Genomic DNA, 18,679 nt, shown 5'->3' on the forward strand with positions numbered 1-18,679 from the left:
CCCATAGGAACGCATTAATTGAATTTCAATGCATTCCTATGGGAAACCGCGATTCGCTAGACGAATTTTTCGTAAAACGAATTCGTCTAGCGAGGCAACCTCCACTGGAAAAAACCTTTCGTTAAGCGGAAATTTCCGTTAAGCAGGGCATTCGTTAAGCGAGGCACCACTGTACCCTGCTCATTAACCTTCCCACTGGACATGCTGAATCATCATCTTTCCTTACCTGACCGTCTGGTCTCTCAGCCAGCCAGCATCACACTGATCATAACCGTTCTCATAGGCTGCCTGCAGTTGTTCGGGAGTGGCAATCACCGCATTATTATCCAGGCAAGCTTGCTGAGCTTTGACAAAAGTCAGGGAATACCTGTTGGTGGATGGTCGGTAATGAAAGATGACACCTGTTAAAGGAAAAGGAAAAACAACTGAAGGGGCAACTGGGCATGAACCCATCAGCACTTGCATTGCATATTTCCTAGGGATGTGCTAATATTTCTGCAATTTCAATATGTGTTTCCGGAGAACTGAAACTGACTCTAAAAGCAGTTCCCTCTGGAGGATGAGTGTTTGTCACTGGTTTTGGCTCAGTCCTGTTTTCCTTGAAATATTTGTGATTAGGGATGTAGGAGAAATTCAGTCATTTTTTTATTTTTTATTTTGATGCGAACCTACCCAATCTGCACTTCTTAAAACAATATGGAAACCAGAATGCAGCTATTCTTTGAAATTCACACCTCTGAATTTTGCAAAGAAGCTCTCCGACCCAATAATGTACCCCAAAATTCATACATTAGGGGAAAGTATGCATAATAATGTGTGTCTTAGTGAAATCAGTATACAGAATTTGCATTAGATTAGGGGCAATTGCATGCAAAAATGTGTGTATTCAGAAAAATGCAACTAAAATGCTGACAATTTTTCATGAGGTCATTTTTTTTAAAGGTTTCCTAGTTGATGGAGAAATCTGGAGAGGTGAACACCAGACTGGAAAAATGGGAAACTGGAATTGCCAGACTAGTCCATTTCTAGGTGTGATCGGGTCCCTCTTGCGGGTTTCAGGTTGGCCACAGTGAGAATAGGATGCTGGACTAGATGGGACATTGCCTGATCCAGCAGGCTCTTCTCACGTTCTTATGTGATTCATGGTGGACCACACTGGGCTACTGAATCAGGTGGGTTTTGTTACTCTGCATTTGCATAAAGCACTAGGCATTGCCACATACCTGTGGGAGAAATGGGTTGCCCCGGAATGAGGCGAATATCAGGAGCAGCTGTTCCCGGTACAATTTGATCTTCCCCGGTAAATGGCAAGGTGGATTCTAGTCCTGGCGTGATGGTAGTCCACAAGCTGTCTTCCACCGAGCTCACCTCCAGGGTATCGGTGGTGGGAAGAGCATCTAGGAGCGAGAAGGTGGCATTTTCTAGACCCTCCCAGATCCCCACATCTGTCCTGTTCTCTGCCTCTTCAACAAAGCTAGTAACAAAGAGATCTGGTGTTGCTGTGAAGCCTTCGTCCACCTCCGAGCCAGTAAAGTCTATTGGCTCCAAGGTGGCAATGCTGCCTCGGGCCTCCTCCTCAGTGGCGTTGCGTGCAAATTCCAGCTCAACATCTGTCTCAGTGACTGTCTGGATGGTGAAGCCACTGCCCAGTTCATCAATTATCTCACCGGTGATCGTGTCCAAGTCGCGACCTAGGGTGAAAGAGTGAGGATTCATGGGATATGAATGCAATGGATGAATACAAAGCATTGCCAGGCTACAAACTTAGGTCCCCCAAAGTCCTGAAACAATGCTACATCAGGGGGGTTTATAGGAAATTTACACGGTGGACAGATCTAGCTCAGTATTGTCCACACTGACTAGCAGTGGCTCTCCATGGGTGTGAGGCTTCAGTGAATTCTGATCCTCCCCTGCTCACAGCAGACAGCCAAGGAAGTAGACAAGGAAGCTCTTACCGAGTCTTTATTCAGTATTCACAGTGAGAGGCTCATGTATGCTGCTTCTTAGATTACTGGTGCTGCTCCAGCTGAGCTCCTCTCCCCCCTTCCTTCCTAGCAACAGCACTTCCCCTTACGGTGGCCACCAGGGGCTAATTGTCTTTGAGTCCTTTGCTCTTCCACTTTCAATGCACGCTGGGTTTTGGGAGAAGGGGGGTCGGGAATGCTTTTCAGTGATAATGTGTCAGCTGGCTGCTCTATCTCTGTCTCCCCCTTCTGTTCTCCCAACACCTCCCAGCTCTTCTGTTCACTTGTCTCTGAGCTGTGACCTTCCTCAAACCACTGCTGTAAATCAATACTGCCTTCCTCTTCTCTAAAAGGTTCAAGGGGAGGGCGGCCAGCCTCCACCATTCCTCCTCAGTCCCATCCCCCTCAGTCCAGTCCCTGACAATGGGTGTCTCTCCCAGCCCTATCACTTCTTTCACCCAGTAAAGGTGCAAGTGCTGATGGTGACAGGAGGTTACTGGAGATTGGCCCATGACTCTCATTCTTCTGTACTCTTGCATCTAGGAAAGTATGAAGAAATAACTTGGGACCCAGCACTTACCAGCGTAGCAGATGGCATCATAGCGGGAATGGGGGTGAGGATACCCTGTCTGGTTGACGTGGAGGTACACGGTGCGCACCCCGACCAGGCCGCCACCACAGGTGGGGCGTGCCTTGTTGATGGGGTACCGGACGCTGCGGTCTGCCAGCCAGCCAGCGCTGCAGACATCCATCCCATCCTTCCAGGCCAAGTACAGTTCTCCCGTTGTTGCCAAACGAGCGCCGAGGCGGTGGCATTTCTCTGCAGCTTCAGGGAAGCTGAACTTCTCCGGGGAGGTGGCATAGAAGACTTTACCTGCAATCACACACAGCAATTATTATTTATTACAATTGATTTATTAATTGCCCTCTAAACCACTGTCTCAAGGCAATTTGCACACAAGATAGTTAAAAGCTCAAAAACAACAAGACCCCAAACCCTCATGACACTCATGGTCAAGACCCATTTATCTAGCTGGGAAAGCCTGTTGGGACAAAAATGTATTCAACTGTTTCTGGAAAGGGGAGTTAGTGGGCACCTGTCATGTCTCGACAGGATTGCTATTCCAGAAAACAGGGACAGGCACACTAAAGGCCCTGATCTGAGTTACTGTGGCTTCTGAAATCTTTGGAATTTGCAGAGAAGCTCTCTCACAAACTGCAGTAATCTAAAGTACTTAAACCAAGGATTAACCGAAGGCTTGCATCTTTTCCTTTTTACACAGTGATCTTGGCCTTTTCTTAGATAGTTCACAGGGTCAAGGGGTCAAAGGGAACAGAGGCGAGGAGATTCAAAAAGGCAAGCATGTCTTGAATGGGAAAGATACAGTCTGCAGATACTGGATGAATGCTAAGGAAATTTATATAATTTCCTTAAAAATTATAAAATGTCAGTTGAACTGGCTGATGTGACTGAACCAAGCGAGACTCAACTCAGCTGATGCCTGGGGAGTGGGGTTCAATCCTACAATCTGCAAGGCCAGCCAGTTCCCCTGGGGAGTTTAATCCTTCCCCCACCCTGCAGCCACCTTTACCTGCCTGATACCGGGCATCACATATGACATCAGATGTGGGACAGGTAGTCATGGCTTAGAGAAAATGGCTTTGTGGTCTAAATGGGGAGACATGACTGGTGAAGTTTGTTCCAAGGGCTGGAGGTTCACCACCACTGGGGCAGATAGGATTGCATGTATATTTTATTCAAAATGATAACGTTGAGCACTTGGAGAAGCTAAGTCATGAATGTAAAGTCACCCAGGGCTCTGCCACACCACAAGAAAGCCGCAGACCACCAACTGTCATGAGTAGCTTGAGGTGGCAAATGGAGTGTATACGTGTTAAATAAATAAGAAACAATTACCTTCCATTTCTTCTGCATAACAATACACATCATATGTCTCATCCGTCTCACGAACACCATATGTTCTCACTCCAGGAAATTCATCCTTGTCACCATAACAACCTTCCCGGGGATGGTGCATTGGGTACCTGATTCAGTGAGAGATTCAGTGAGAAGAAGAGACTGTGTTGCCTGGGGATGGGGTGGCGAAATACTGTGTACTTTATGGTGCTGGGATGGAGGTAGTAACTTGAAGAACAAAGGGAACCTAAGCAGAATTTGGATATACACTGTATGAACAGCCTAGCAGCTGGATCAAAAGCCCATCTAGTCCAGTAGCCAACCAGATGCTCATGCGAAGCCTGGAAGCAGAACCTGAGTGTAACAGCAGCTGTCCCCACTTGATAAACTACTTCCAGCAGTGGAGGTAGAACGCAGGCATCAGGGTTAGTAGCCTAGCCAAATACAGTGTTGACCTCATAGATTTGTCTAATTCTCCTCTAAAACAATCCAAGCTGGTAGCCATCGCTGCACCCGGTGGGAGCAGATTCCATAGTTCAATTGCACTGTGTGAAGAAGCAAATTATTTTGTCTATGCTGAATCCTCCAACATTCAGCTTCATCGGAGGGCCCCAGGATCTAAAGTATGAGAGAGAGGGAGAAAACCACCTCTCTATTCACTTTTTCTGTACCATGCGTAATCTTAGACACCTCCACCGCGTACCCACTCAATTGCCTTTTCTCCAAACAAAAAACCCCCAAATGTTGCAACTGTTTTGCATAGGGGAGTTGCTCCAGCCCCTCGATCATTTTGATTACTCTTTTCTGAACCTTCTACAGCTCTACAACTTCCTTGTGGAGGTGAGATGGCCAGAAGTGTAAACGGTATTCCAAGTGTGGTTACAACATAGAGTTGTATAATGGCATTGTGATATTGGCTGTTTAATTTCCAGCCCCTAACATGGGCTTCTCCTCTTCACAGCTGCCACACACTTGGTCAATACCTTCATTGAATTATCCACTACAACCCCAAGGTCTTGTGCCTGGTCAGTCACCACCACTCCAAACCTCTTTAGCATCTATATGAAATTTGAGGGGGAAGGCCAATGTGTATCCCTTGATTTGATTGAGGAAAAAATATATATGTTCCATTGACCTGGGAAATTGCAGGAGCAAGGTGATGAAAATTGGGGTGGCATTCCCACATGCAGTTCTTCCCTGCTGTTTTCAGGGGGGAATCATGAGGGAAAAGAAGCACACATGTGCAGAAAAGATGGAAGAATAGCGACCTCCAGTGACGTTCATTGTGATGTCTGCTGGTGTGAATGAAATCTGGTATAACATGAGGGTATATGGGTCAAAAAGCTACAGTTCCATAACCCAACAGGTACTGCAGTACAAAAAGAGCAGGAAAATCAACAATAAACCCAATGCCGTGTTGCGGAGTACAGCTGCAAGAAGCAAAAATCAGTGTGGAACAGCCTCTAGTCACATTGACCTCTGACCCTTTTCTGATTCCTTGTCCATGACAACCTGAGTTCTCCCCAATGGCCAATTTCGCCCCTGTGGTTTGTTCATATAACTCCCTGCCAGAACTTACCTGACGGTCTGATCAGCCAACCACCCAGCATCACATTGGTCAAAGCCATCGTCGTAGGCAGCCTGGAGCTGTTCTGGCGTTGCAATGACAGCACTGTTCTGGATGCAGGCCTGCTTGGCCTTCTCAAAGTCCAAAGTGTACCGGGTGGAGATGGCTCTGTAATGGAACACGATGCCTGGAAAACACATTCACCAACATACATATACATATCAGTAAATAACCCAAACCAGTTGAGTTTTTTAAAAAGTGAGGCAGAGGGCAGCGACTTAGGATTTTCAGGAACTGGAGTGATACTGCAGAGAATCTAGCGTTGCCTGTGTGCTTGCTTCTGGGTCCCTGCAGTTCTGAAACACATAAACTAGTAACCTTTTGGGGCCCACGGATCCTCCTTCCGACTGGAGAAAGTGTTGTGGGCACTGCACAAAAACACACACACTGCAACCAAGCACACACCACAACTTATTCTCATTGACTACAACACAATGTTTCTTTCAAGTCAAATTTCAGGATGGGCAGGGGAAAGGTACCATGGTGGTGACCTGTAATCTAACCCTAAAGGACAAAACTGATATGGCATTAATGTCCATTTGATCAGTCTGTTTGCCCCTCCCCCACCTTTAACACCAATTGGTAGGTGAGCAGGATTGCTACCATGGCCGGTTGCCCAGGAATTATAGAGACAAGGAAAAGTTTCTTATAGCCCTTTTTTATTTCAATCTTTACAGAAAGAGGCTCTAGAACCCAGCCTCTTGGATAATGGCGTTGTCCTGAGTGAATCTCCACCCGTCGTCTCTCCCACTTCCTCATTCGACATTCTCATCATCTCTCAACGGGTGCTGAGAAGTGCCCTCTGTCTTTGAGCTCTTTGCTCTCCTACTTTTAAGGCCCTCCGGGTTCTGGGATATGGAGGGCCTGGAATGCTTTCTAATGACGACGTTTCAGCCAAGTGTTGCTCTGGCTCTCCCATGATTTCCCAACTTTGCCCTTCATCAGCCTTTGAGCTGCGACCTCTAAATCTATACTGTCTTCCTCTTCCTCTTCCCTGGAAGGGTCAGGATGGGGAGGGGGTCTCCACCATTCCTCTTCTGCCCAGTCCCCGACAATGTCATGGGCCTGTCAAAATCCCCCCCACTCCTGTAGTTAGACCCAGCGAAGCAAACTTCCGTTGTTGCCAACTTCTCCTGCATCTAACAGCAGTTGTTGGTGGCGGGCTGCGCCAAACTCACCGCCTCCCAGTAAACTGCAGCGATGCCAATGGTGGAAGGTCCAGTAAGCCCTGCTAGCTTGCCCCACCAACCACTCCTTGTGTGAAGTGCCTGGCCATCTGGAGAACCCAACTCGGAAAGGTCAGCCGAAAAGATGCAACCTTACCTTTTACCTTCACCTCTACTGTGTCCTGGCTATCCTCAATGCCATGTATCACCTCGCAGCGATAGACCCCGGTATCATTGGAGCGAAGTGCCTTGATTTCCAGCGTGGCATCAGTGGGTATGGCAGGGTAATTGGGCAAAGAGACCACCTCCTGGTATGCAGTGTTGATTCTCACATGCCCATCCATGGCCACCAGCAAGACAACCTCTTTGCCGCCCGACAACTTGCTCCATTTGATCCGCGGAGTCAGAGGCGGGGTGAACGGAGATGTGGTGACGTGTTCCAATGTGTCGATGTAGTAACAGGGGATGGTCAGGGTGCTTCCCAGGGGAATGTGCAGGGGGGAGCGTAAAGGTATGCTCACACTCAGTGTGGCACCATGATCTGCTGGTTCCAAGAAGATGAGGGAGGGAGAAATCAGCAGCATTCATCCATTGCTAGTCATGGCGGCTATCGGTGGCATGCGGTGAAATCTTTCATAGGGGCATAGTTAGGGCTAGAGGCACCAGCTTACAAAGGCGATGGGGCCCCCTGACATCATGCGTGTGACATCACGATGTCCTGATGTTGCATGCATGAACATCACACCTCCCTCCCTAAGCTGGGCAGGAACTTCTGGGCTTTGGGAAGGGGGTGCCAGGCCTCGGACAGGATACTAGAGTCCTGCTGCCTCCTTCCCAAAGCTAGGGAGGCCTTGGGAAGATGGTGGGAGGGCCAGGACTCAGTCGGCACATTGCACCTCCCTCCCTAAGCTGGGTAGAAGCTTCTCAGGCTTTGGGAAGGAGGAGCCAGGCTTTAATACTCTAATTTACTGGGAACATGTAAGGGACTAGCCTAGTGCCCCATGTCCATAGACCACACACCACTAGCGGCTAGGTTCTGCCTCCATGTTTGGAAGCAGTAATGCTTCTGAATACCCGGGGAAGGGAGAGTGCTCTTGTGCTTGGGTCCTGCTTGTGGGTTTGCCACATGCAACTAACTGGCTGGCTGCTGTGAGGACAGGATGCTGTTCACAGGAAGGGGCTCGAGGCCTAGCACTCCCCACCCCACAAAACTTCATATATTTTAAGTATGGCTCTGGGGGTCTCACATACCTAAGACTTCCACAGCGACAGCTGCAGTGATGATTCGCAAACACACAAAGGCTAGTAGAAAAGTGGTCATTGTTTTCCTGAAAGAAGCACAAAGACAAAAGAGCTGTGTTAGAGAAATGGGCAGCACCATCTTTTGTGGAATGAAGGTGACAAGAAGTGAGAGTAATAATAATAATAATCTATTATTTGTACCCTGCCCATCTGGCTCCTGTATTTGCAAGAGGTGTGGAGCAAACATCGGTTCAACTTCTGGAAATGACAATGGAGGAGAAGAACCTTCACTGAGTGATATATTATTAATTAGTAATGTTAATTAGGTTGTATCCAGTGTTGCTGTTGTTTCTACCTTTCCTCCAAGGCGCTCATGGTGGCAAACGTGGTTCACCCGCTCTCCATTTTATTCCTACATAACCCTGTGTAGTAGGTTAGGCTGAGAGACAGTGAGTGGTCCAAAGCCACCCATTGTACTTTATGGCTGAGTGAGGATGAACCCTGATCTGCAAGGTCCTACACCGATACGCTAACCGCTCTACCATGCTGGCCTACGCAGAATAACCCCATTGAAATGAACGCATGTGAATAACTAAGGTTCATTAATTCCAGTGGCTGTACTCCAAGTAGAATTTAGCTGGATACAATCTATCATGATGATGTAAAAAGAAACCCTCAAAAAAAAAAACCCCAAAAAACAACAACACATTGTGGAACCAATTCTGGTGAAGCATATAGAGAGACATAACAAACTGGAGAGAAAGTGGTGGCCAACACATGAAAACAGTGGATGATATTCAGAGATGATTCAGCAAAGTGGCCTTCTTTTTCTAGGAACCTGGTTGGCTACTGTGGAAATCAGATTGGCCTTTTATTCTATTCCTATGCTCTTAGTACCTATCACTTTCATTGGGTGATCCGCCTAGTATTATGGGAGAAAAATTGTGAGTCCATTCTCTCTATACTAATTAAAAAAACCAAACCAAAACACCCCTCTATTGTGACCTCTTAGTCATCTATTTTTCTGCACCTAAGCACAATAAGGACATGAGAAAAATCCTGCAGGATCAGACCAAAAGCCCATCAATTCCTGCACTGTGTTTTGTGCAGTGCATCTTGGAAGACTGCAAGCGGGCTGTGAGTGCAATAGACTTCTCCCTCTTGTATTCCCAAGCAACTGGCATTCATATTCTTTCTGGAAGCCTTCTAAGCAAGCAGCCATCATCACCATAGCTGCCAAGTTATCCCTTTTTTTAAGGGAAATTCCATTATGCTGAATAGGCTTCCTCGCGAGAAAAGGGAAAACTTGGCAGCTATGATCATCACCCCTTGCAACAGTGGGTGCTGGTGGTCAGGAATGGGAAGCCCCTTTCAGCACCAAGGGCTGTATTCCATTCTGGGCAACTTTCTGGGAGGCCACATGTGAGTGGTGGGCAGGGCCAGAGACAAAACTTGGCCAAAGCAACAAATGTAAAATTTACCTTTGAATGGCAGACCATTTTCTACACAAAATGACACACTGCTCTCTCTTTCCTCCATTCAGGTAGGCAAGATGCATTATCAGAGTTCAAAAACATATTCTAGATGGGAAAACCATGTAAGGAGGGTGGAAAGCAGGGCTGGAGAAGGGTGTGGTCTGATAAGAGGGGGCGTGGCTGGGGAAGAGGGTGTCCTAGGAATAGTCCCAAGGGCCACACTGAAAGGTGTGGAGGGCCACATTTGGCTCCTGAGTCTGAGGTGCCCCGCCTCTTACTGTAATTAAATACACATGGCATAAAAATGGACATTCGTTTATCAATCTTGGACCAACCGCCAATCAGTTTCATTTTGTGACCCCCTCAACCACACCATGGGCCAGAACAGAGATCTGATGCTTGGGGAGTCCTGCCCAAACAGGGCTCTAACATAACGGAGGAAATGTGGAGGAGCTCTGGTTCATTTGGGTTCCGTGATTTGGTGCACACTTCTGTGAACAAATCCCTGATTGTTTTCACAAGATGCCTTCCTAGAACTGAGAGTTTTTCTGTTCAAAATCCAGCTTGCTTCAGGAAATGGGAGGGGAGAGTTTTTAGGCAGGGGAGGAACTCATTTTACATCTCTTTCCCTCCCCCCCTTCTTAAATAAGGCAAACGCTGGAACCCAAATACAGAAATAAATATACTTCTGTGACTTTTTGTGTATGTGTGTTTTCTCAGCTGTAGCAAAAATAAGAAATTTATTCCATTCTGACCGGCTTCCAAACCATCCCAAGACTGAAACTCCTTTATACATTTAGCTACTTGGAATGGTGAGCTCTTCTCCTCTCCCGTCCTTATTTCCTTGGTCATCAAATTAACTGAAACAAAATAACATGCTCTTCAACATTTCTCCACTGAAAATAGGGACGTCCCATTCCATAATGATAATTTTACTATTCATCTTCCTGGGTTGCCGCAGCCACTCTAGGCAGCCTCCAACATATATAAAAACATCATAAAACATTAAACATTGGAAAAAAACTTCCCTATACAGGAATGCCTCCAGACAGCTCGGGAGTCAGATAACTCCATACCCTCCAATGAAATAGGGACATCCTAAGGAAAAGTTGTGGAATGTGGGTGGCACTGTGGGTTAAACCACAGAGCCCAGGGCTTGCCGATCAGAAGGTCGGTGGTTCGAATCCCTGCAATGGGGTGAGCTCCCGTTGCTCGGTCCCTGCTCCTGCCAACCTAGCAGTTCAAAAGCACGCCAGTGCAAGTAGATAAATAGGGACCACTCCGACGGGAAGGTAAACGGTGTTTCTGTGCGCTGCTCTGGTTTGCCAGAAGCAGCCTAGTCATGCTGGTCACATGACCCAGAAGCTGAATGCCGGCTCCCTCGGCCAATAAAGCGAGATGAGCGCCACAACCCCAGAGTCGTCCGCAACTCGACCTAATGGTCAGGGGTCCCTTTACCTTTACCTGAGGAAAAGTGGGACATCCCAGGATCAAATCAGAAACTGGGACAGCATCTCTAAATCAGGGATGTCCCTGGAAAATAGGACCAGGGAATTAGCTGAACGCACGGGTGCATTGAAGGTGTCTGAGTTTTATACAAACGAATGCAAAGTAAATGTGCACCTTATATTGGAAAGAACAGCCAGATTTTCACAAAGAGAGCAGGTCTTCACTGGGTGCACCTCACGCCTGCTGTAATGGGAGCTAGCGTTTCACTCTTGAAAGAAAACATAGCTTAGAGCTGTCATCTTCAAGCACCGAGGACCCAGCATATAAATTGATTTTCTGAATAGGCCTATCTTTCTCCATTTCTCTCTGGATCATCAATTGCCAAAAGACGACATGACAGGAGGACTTTGTGAGCCAAAGTACATTGTGTGTGTATGTCTAACAAATTCACTTTTGTTTTGAACCAAAAGCAGCCAGCAGTGCCTTAATACAGCGTCACACTTCTGATCCATATTGTTCCTTGCGCTGGTTTCCTGCTAGAAAAATCACCCCCAACAGAGCTACTGTTTGCCCCCAAAGGTGCAGTAAACTGCGATTTCTTTCAGTAAGCGGCAATTAATGTTAACAAGCTGTTTAGGCCTATTACCCAGCTGTTTAGATGCAAAGGGTCCCTTGTCCTCATTTCCACCCAGTCATTCGCCTTCTCTCCTTCTCTTTCTTTCTTTCTTAAACACAACAGTCCTGGAATCACCATGTGACACCCTTTGGCATCTACCAGGACCTCATCGCTCCAGAAGGGCTCTTGGGCAGCCAAGCACATTTCCAGGACCTCCTTTAATTTTTTTTCTGGCACTAAGTCTGGTAGCTTCCATCAGGGCCAGCCCTATCACGAGGCAAATTCTGAGGGGTGGAAAGTGGCTAGAAAGGTGTGCCATGTGGTCTGCCCTGCAGTCCCTAAGCTAGCTTGTTGCCATAACATAGCTGGCACACCAATGAGGTGACATGAGGCAAACCAGCTCGGGTGGTATGCTCCTACCTCTCCACCGGGACCGGATCTGTGTGGGGAAGCGTTGGTGGCATGTCTTGCCTCAGGTGCCAAAAATCTTGGGCTGGCCCTGGCTACCATGTTAATTCCTCTAGCACCCGTGATGTAGTGCTGCTTTGAGACAGTACTAGAACTTAAATGGCAGCTGCCTGGAGCCAACCCCTTTGGGACCTGTAGGGCGGAAGGCAGGAAGACCAACAGCAGGTGGTGCGAGAGCCAATAACAGGCAGAGTCAACCAATTCTCCTATGTTCTCCAATGGTGGCACTAAGATAAAGAGGAGGAAGCTGATAGGCTGTGCTCTCCCTTGGCTGCTTGTAAGGAAGAAGGCAGGCAGGTCAGGACTGGCTGAGGGTAGCTGGGGGTTCATGGGGCAATGCCCCATTTGCCTTAATGGAGCAGCTTCCACTGCAACCAGATTAGCAACACCCCCACCCCCACCAGGTAACTGTGTCAATGGGTGAAGGAAGCAGGTGCCTCTGAAGCAACTATACAAATGGGGCCAGAAGCTGGTCCTAAAAGAGAGCACAGTAGGAAGATTTTTTTTGTTAGCCCTCAAATGGAAAACGAGCGAGGTCCCAACTAAAGAAGAACGGCAGCTTAAGTTGACAGAATATGCGCAGCTTGTGGACTTAACATATAGAACAAGAAGAGCATACGTTTAGAGAAGATTGGAAAACGTTTATTGAATATATGGGAAATAACCGTGTACAGCTGAAAACGCTGGCAGCATTAAGATAAATTCAGCAGTGTAAATAAGCCTTGATGGATGCAATAATGGAATGCTGAATGGTATAGTTTCTGTAAAATATGCAGGGAATTTATGATATGCAAAATGAACCACGGAAAGAGAAGAAGGGAAGTCACTGATATCTTAAGGATGTAAAAATGAGTATCTTAAATTGGAAGACAGAATTATATATATATATATATATATATATATATATATATATATATATGAAAGAAAAGACGATAGTGCGATTCAGCAAAGGTCAGCTTGCAACCCACTGGCTGGAAGCATTACAGTTTCCGGCCCTTGAGGCAGAGCATAGCCACTAGCTGGTAGCCATTGATAGTCTTATCCTCTATGACAGGGGTCAGCAAACTTTTTCAGCAGGGGGCCGGTCCACTGTCCCTCAGACCTTGTGGGGGGCCAGACTATATTTTGAAAAAAATAGGAACAAATTCCTATGCCCCACAAATAACCCAGAGATGCATTTTAAATAAAAGGGCACATTCTACTCATGTAAAAACACCAGGCAGGCCCCACAAATAACCCAGAGATGCATTTTAAATAAAAGGACACATTCTACTCATGTAAAAATATGCTGATTCCCAGACCTTCCGCAGGCCAGATTTAGAAGGCGATTGGGCCGCATCCGGCCCCCAGGCCTTAGTTTGGGGACCCCTGCTCTATGACTTCTTTTTAAGCCATCCAATTTGGTGGCTATCACTGCCTCTTGTGGCAGCGAGTTCTGTAGCTTAACTATGCACTGCTTTCTTTTATCGGTTGTGAATTTTCCAACATTCAGCTTCATTGCTAGTCAATGAGCAGGTGCGCCAACTCTAGGGGGTGGAGTTGTCTTCCGAACTCTCAGTATTTGTTTGAAGGGGGCTAAGCCCTCCCAATATTGAGGGGCCCCAGTGCAACATCGCAGAAAGCTGCACCGGTTCGGAGACATGTGTGACATTGCGTGAAGTGTGCAGGATGTCACATACGCATGGTCCCCCCCCCAATCTTAGGAGCAACACAGTGTCACTGTGCACTAGTGCTAGTGTTATGAGAGAAGGGAGTGCATTTGGGCCACACTAACCTCCCCACGTTGACCTCCTGCTCAGGGCCGGCCCTACGGCCAGGGGGGCGCTGCACAGCTGTGCCCACCTGCCCGCTGCGGAGCTGTGCCCGCCCACCCGCCGCAGAGCTGCACCCCCAGCAGCCGTACTGTGCGCTGCACCCGCCCGCGCAGTTCCGGCCACGCAGCTCCGCCCGCCCGCCGCGCTGGGAAACGGGGCGGGGGCGCCAGAGGGATCCGTCGCACCACGTCGCCAGGGCGCCAAATATACTTAAGACGGCCCTGCTCCTGCTCTCCCTTTGGTAGGCAACAGTGACCCAGCTGCCAGGAAATTGGCCCAGTGGCTCCACCTCCCCTTGTGAGACACTTCTTTTTTGGAAGAGACCAAATTGCAGCCAGGCAGGAGGCACTTTTGCTACTGGCATCATTTGCAGTGGCAGCAAAAAAGAAAAGAAAAGCAACTTTGCGTTCTTGTCATTTTAACGGTGAGCCTAACACTTGAGAAACTGTTAATTTCTCCTCTCTCTCAAGCTGTGGTTTCCAATGTGGGGCACACGCCCCACGGGGGGGGGGCAATTTGATTTTTAAGGGGGGCAATTTGAGAATGAGTTATTAACAGCTGTTAATGGCCTTTTAGGCTTCCTCCACGTGAATAGAAGTTCACTTTTTGAATAATAAGAAGTATATGTCACGGGGGGAGGGGGACACACCAGGATTTTAGAGATGCTTAGGTGGGGCATGGCCAAAAAAAGGTTGGGAACCACTGCTCTAGAGAGATTCAATGAAATGGTTCGCCCTTTCTAATTTCTCAGATTACGAATAGAGTGGAGAGAGTTTCGAGAGGCCATTTGCACACAGTGCTAGTCTCAACAAGAACCTGATCAACCGCTATGGTGGAAACTCCTCAGACCCAGACATTTTGCTTGGAACAGCTTTCCCTTTTGGGCACATGGAAAAATAATAATACAGTATATCCTCTTGGCGCTCACCATACAAGAGGGTCTGCTTTCTCTCTCGTTGAGAGCCATGTTTATACAGCAGGATGCAGTGGTCAAGCTTTTCCTGGACTGTACCATTTCAGGTTGCAGGTATGTGTGTGGGCAGGTCCACGTCACACATTTAAAGCACATGACTTCCCCCAATGAATCCTGGGAACTGTAGTTTAAGGGTACTGAGAACTGAAAGCCATGTGCTTCCAATGTGCGATGGGTGTGCTTTAAATGTTTGGTGCGGGACTTCCCTGTGTGGGGGTCACATATTTGTGTGCAAAAACTCTTGCTCTCAGAAAACTAGCATATAAAGGAGAGAATTCCCCTGCACGACTCATACAATTTTATGAGTGCTGAGAGTTGTTAGGAGATCTCCTGGTCCCTTCACAGACCTACCAATTCTCAGAGTTCCCTGGGAAGAGGGATTAATTGTTAAGCCACTCTGATAAATATAGCTCTGTGAGGGTAGTAGGGGGTATCCTCTCAGCAGCCTTAATAAACAATACTTCCCATGATTCTTTGGGGGAACCATACCTGTTTACAGTGGTATGATACTGCTTTAAATCAATGGTGTCTCCGAATTTTTTTACACATCACTTGGGAAGACAGGCGAACTAATGCCAGTGTACTGGAAGAAGCAAAGATCACCAGTGTTGAAGCAATGATTCTTCAACATCAACTTCGTTGGGCTGGTCATGTTGTGTGGGTGCCTGATGAATGTCTTCCAAAGCAACTACTCTATTCCGAACTTAAAAATGGAAAGCGTAATGCTGGTGGTCAACAAAAGAGGTTTAAAGACTGTCTCAAGGCAAATCTAAAAAAATGTAGTATAAACACATTTGGGAAACACTGGCCTGCAAGCGCTCCAGTTGGAGAACAGCCTTTACCAAAGGTGTCATGGGCTTGGAAGACACTCGATCTCAGGACTCAAGGGAGAAACGTGCTAAGAGGAAGGCACGCTTGGCAAATCCACACCGTGATCAACTCCTGCCTGGAAACCAATGTCCCCACTGTGGAAGGACGTGTGGATCCAGAATTGGCCTCCACAGTCATGGACCCATTGTTAAAACCGTGTTTATGGAAGACAATCTTACTCGGAAACAAGTGATTGCCAAAGAAGAAAGAAGAATGTAAGCTCAGGGTTTTGTGACTGGAAGGCCCCATGTTTGTTTTTCCCCTAAAAGGCAGATGTGGAGAATCTTGACCATGATTGGTCCTGTGGCATGGAAGCAAAAGGTTAGATCATAACAGAAGGCAAACATTCAAAACAGGGTCCCTGCAGATGCATTTTTAAAAAAAGAAAACAAAACAAGTCCACCTCATGCCAACTATACAGCTTCTTTTCTTCTTTGCATCTGGCAAGGATAGCAATTAGGAAAGCTTGTGTTGGGTTGCACTTTGGGTTGCCAACAATTCACACACTCACACCCAGGAATGGCTCCTGTGCCTTTAACCAGTGTTGAGGAAACTGTGGTCCTCCAGCTGTTGCTTGGCATGGGAGGGATGATGGGAGTTGTGGTCCAACAACACTGGAAGTTCCCCATCCCTGCTTTAATGGGTACAGACACACAACAGGCAGAAATTCAGTAGGTGAAGCTTTATCACCACCATAGGTACAGTGATAGGAAAAGTTTCCACCTGCTCAATTTCTCCTTGCAGAGCAACTGTTGAAAATTATTGAGTGCTGTCCAATATGAAAATGGGATTAGAAAAGGGAAGCCTGGCTTTGGTATGTTTCTCCTTTCTCCCCAGTGCCCCCTGTGCTCAGTTATTCCAGGGAGAATAAAGGAAAAGGGACCCCTGACCATTAGGTCCAGTCGTGACCGACTCTGGGGTTGCGGCGCTCATCTCGCGCTATTGGCCAAGGGAGCCGGCATACAGCTAATTCCCTGGTCCTATTTTTCCAGGGACTTCCCTGATTTAGAGATGCTGTCCCAGTTTCTGATTTGATCCCGGGATGTCCCACGTTTCCTTAGGTAAAGGTAAAGGGACCCCTGACCATTAGGTCCAGTTGCGGACGACTCTGGGGTTGTGGCGCTCATCTTGCTTTATTGGCCGAGGGAGCCGGCATACAGCTTCTGGGTCATGTGACCAGCATGACTAAGCTGCTTCTGGAGAACCAGAGCAGCACACGGAAACGCCGTTTACCTTCCCGCAGGAGCGGTACCTATTTACCTACTTGCACTTTGACGTGCTTTCGAACTGCTAGGTTGGCAGGAGCTGGGACCGAACAATGGGAGCTCACCCCGTCTTGGGGATTCAAACTGCCGACCTTCTGATCAGCAAGCCCTAGGCCCTGTGGTTTAACCCACTGCGCCACCCGGGAGAATACACCGCAGTAATAACATCATTAATAGCTTAGCTTTAATACACCACTTGAGAGCAGGGATGGGGAACTGCTACCCTCCAGATGTGGATGGACTACAACTCCCATCAGCCTTGGCTGGTGGCTCTGCTGGCTGATGGGTGTTGAGTCCAACAACATCTAGAAGGTGACAGGCCCCTACACCCCTGCTTCAGAGGGGTCAGAACACTTCAGACACATTGCTGCAGTCTTCACTATGACCCTGTGAAGTGAGTACAGATGTGGGTTATATTATAGTGCAGATGAGGACTGGAGGCTGCCTTACCTAAGGCTACATAGTAAATTCATGGCAGAGACCCAAGACTCAAAAAAGAGGCTTCCCAAGTCGGAGTGCAAGACTCTTCCAATTCAAGCTGACACCTGCCTACTCAGAAGTAAGCCCTGCTGAGTTCAATAGGACTTGCTTCCAGGGAGTGCTTCTTTTCTGGGGGGTACGCAGGCATACCCCTAAACATTTTGTGAATCTAAGTTTGGCCTCATTGCAGGGCAATATGAGTAGGAAAATAAGAGTACCCCTAAACATTTTTTAAGAAATTAAATCACTGCTCCCAGGTAAATGAGTAAAAGTATTGCAGGCTTTTGAATTATGGTGCTGGAGGAGACTCTTGAGAGTCCCATGGACTGCAAGAAGATCAAACCTATCCATTCTGAAGGAAATCAGCCCTGAGTGCTCACTGGAAGGACAGATCGTGAAGCTGAGACTCCAATACTTTGGCCACCTCATGAGAAGAGAAGACTCCCTGGAAAATACCCTGATGTTGGGAAAGATTGAGGGCACTAGGAGAAGGGGACGACAGAGGACGAGATGGTTGGACAGTGTTCTCGAAGCTACCCGGTACGCACATGAGTTTGACCAATCTGTGGGAGGTAGTGGAAGACAGGAGTGCCTGGCGTGCTCTGGTCCATGGGGTCACAAAGAGTCGGACACGACTAAACGACTAAACAACAACAACAATTGCAGGCTCAGTTACTGTGCTATGCTAGCTTCAACAGGACCTTTATCTCAACAGGGAGATTTACTCAAGTAACTGAAGGAGTTTGCTTACACTATTAAAGCAATTAGTACTCTGAGGAGCTCTTGTTCTGCTATAAACAATGTCAAGGAGACAGGTTTTTAGCCCAGGGGGGTTCTACTATAATATTCATGACAGCCAACATGTCATGAATATTATAGTCTCTCTCTCTCTCTCGCTCTCCCCTCTGTCTCTGACAACACACACACACACATTTTAAATACCCCAATGTCCATCAAACGTTCTCTCACACAAGAGACCATGTTTCCTTATGTATAACTTTAGGCTGGAGTGCAGAAGCTGAAAACTCATGGATGTTTCCCCTCCTTTAAACATCTTCGTGTGTGTGCCATTCATAGCTGCCAAGTTACCCCTTTTTTAAAGGGATTTTCCCTTATGCTGAATAGGCTTCCTCGTGAGAAAAGGGAAAACTTGGCAGCTATGGTGCCATTCAGTAAAAAATAATAATGAATGATTAAAAAAGCAAGCAAGCAAGCAATACTGTATGGCCTGTTGCCTTAAAACCAGCTTGATAAATTATTTCCCCATCAAGTGGATACCAGCGGTGCTTGCTGTTAAGGTAGAATTTGGGGGCAAGAGGTCCAAGGCCCTGCTCAGGAGAATGAGATCAGCA

At 47.3% G+C, this 18,679-nt stretch overlaps 1 protein-coding gene across 6 annotated transcripts in view; it reads right to left on the minus strand.

Annotated features, from left to right (window-relative positions):
* Positions 1 to 18,679, minus strand: part of ACAN (aggrecan) — an 88,916-nt gene that overhangs the window by 34,930 nt on the left and 35,307 nt on the right. For 3 of the 6 annotated variants that reach the window (XM_035132018.2, XM_035132015.2, XM_060282479.1), the window contains 7 exons: positions 7,927 to 8,003; positions 6,833 to 7,216; positions 5,462 to 5,636; positions 3,883 to 4,010; positions 2,545 to 2,838; positions 1,224 to 1,691; positions 227 to 401 (listed from right to left, as the gene is read on the minus strand). In XM_035132018.2, coding sequence (XP_034987909.2) covers positions 227 to 401; positions 1,224 to 1,691; positions 2,545 to 2,838; positions 3,883 to 4,010; positions 5,462 to 5,636; positions 6,833 to 7,216; positions 7,927 to 7,996 — 1,694 coding nt within the window. In that variant the 5' untranslated portion in view covers positions 7,997 to 8,003. Of the gene's footprint in view, positions 1 to 226; positions 402 to 1,223; positions 1,692 to 2,544; positions 2,839 to 3,882; positions 4,011 to 5,461; positions 5,637 to 6,832; positions 7,220 to 7,926; positions 8,004 to 18,679 lie in introns of all 6 variants that reach the window. The other 3 variants (XM_035132016.2, XM_035132014.2, XM_060282478.1) reach the window with 1 other exon arrangement.

The sequence above is a fragment of the Zootoca vivipara genome, chromosome 14 (genome assembly GCF_963506605.1).
Source record: "Zootoca vivipara chromosome 14, rZooViv1.1, whole genome shotgun sequence".
In the NCBI taxonomy this organism is placed as follows: domain Eukaryota; kingdom Metazoa; phylum Chordata; class Lepidosauria; order Squamata; family Lacertidae; genus Zootoca; species Zootoca vivipara.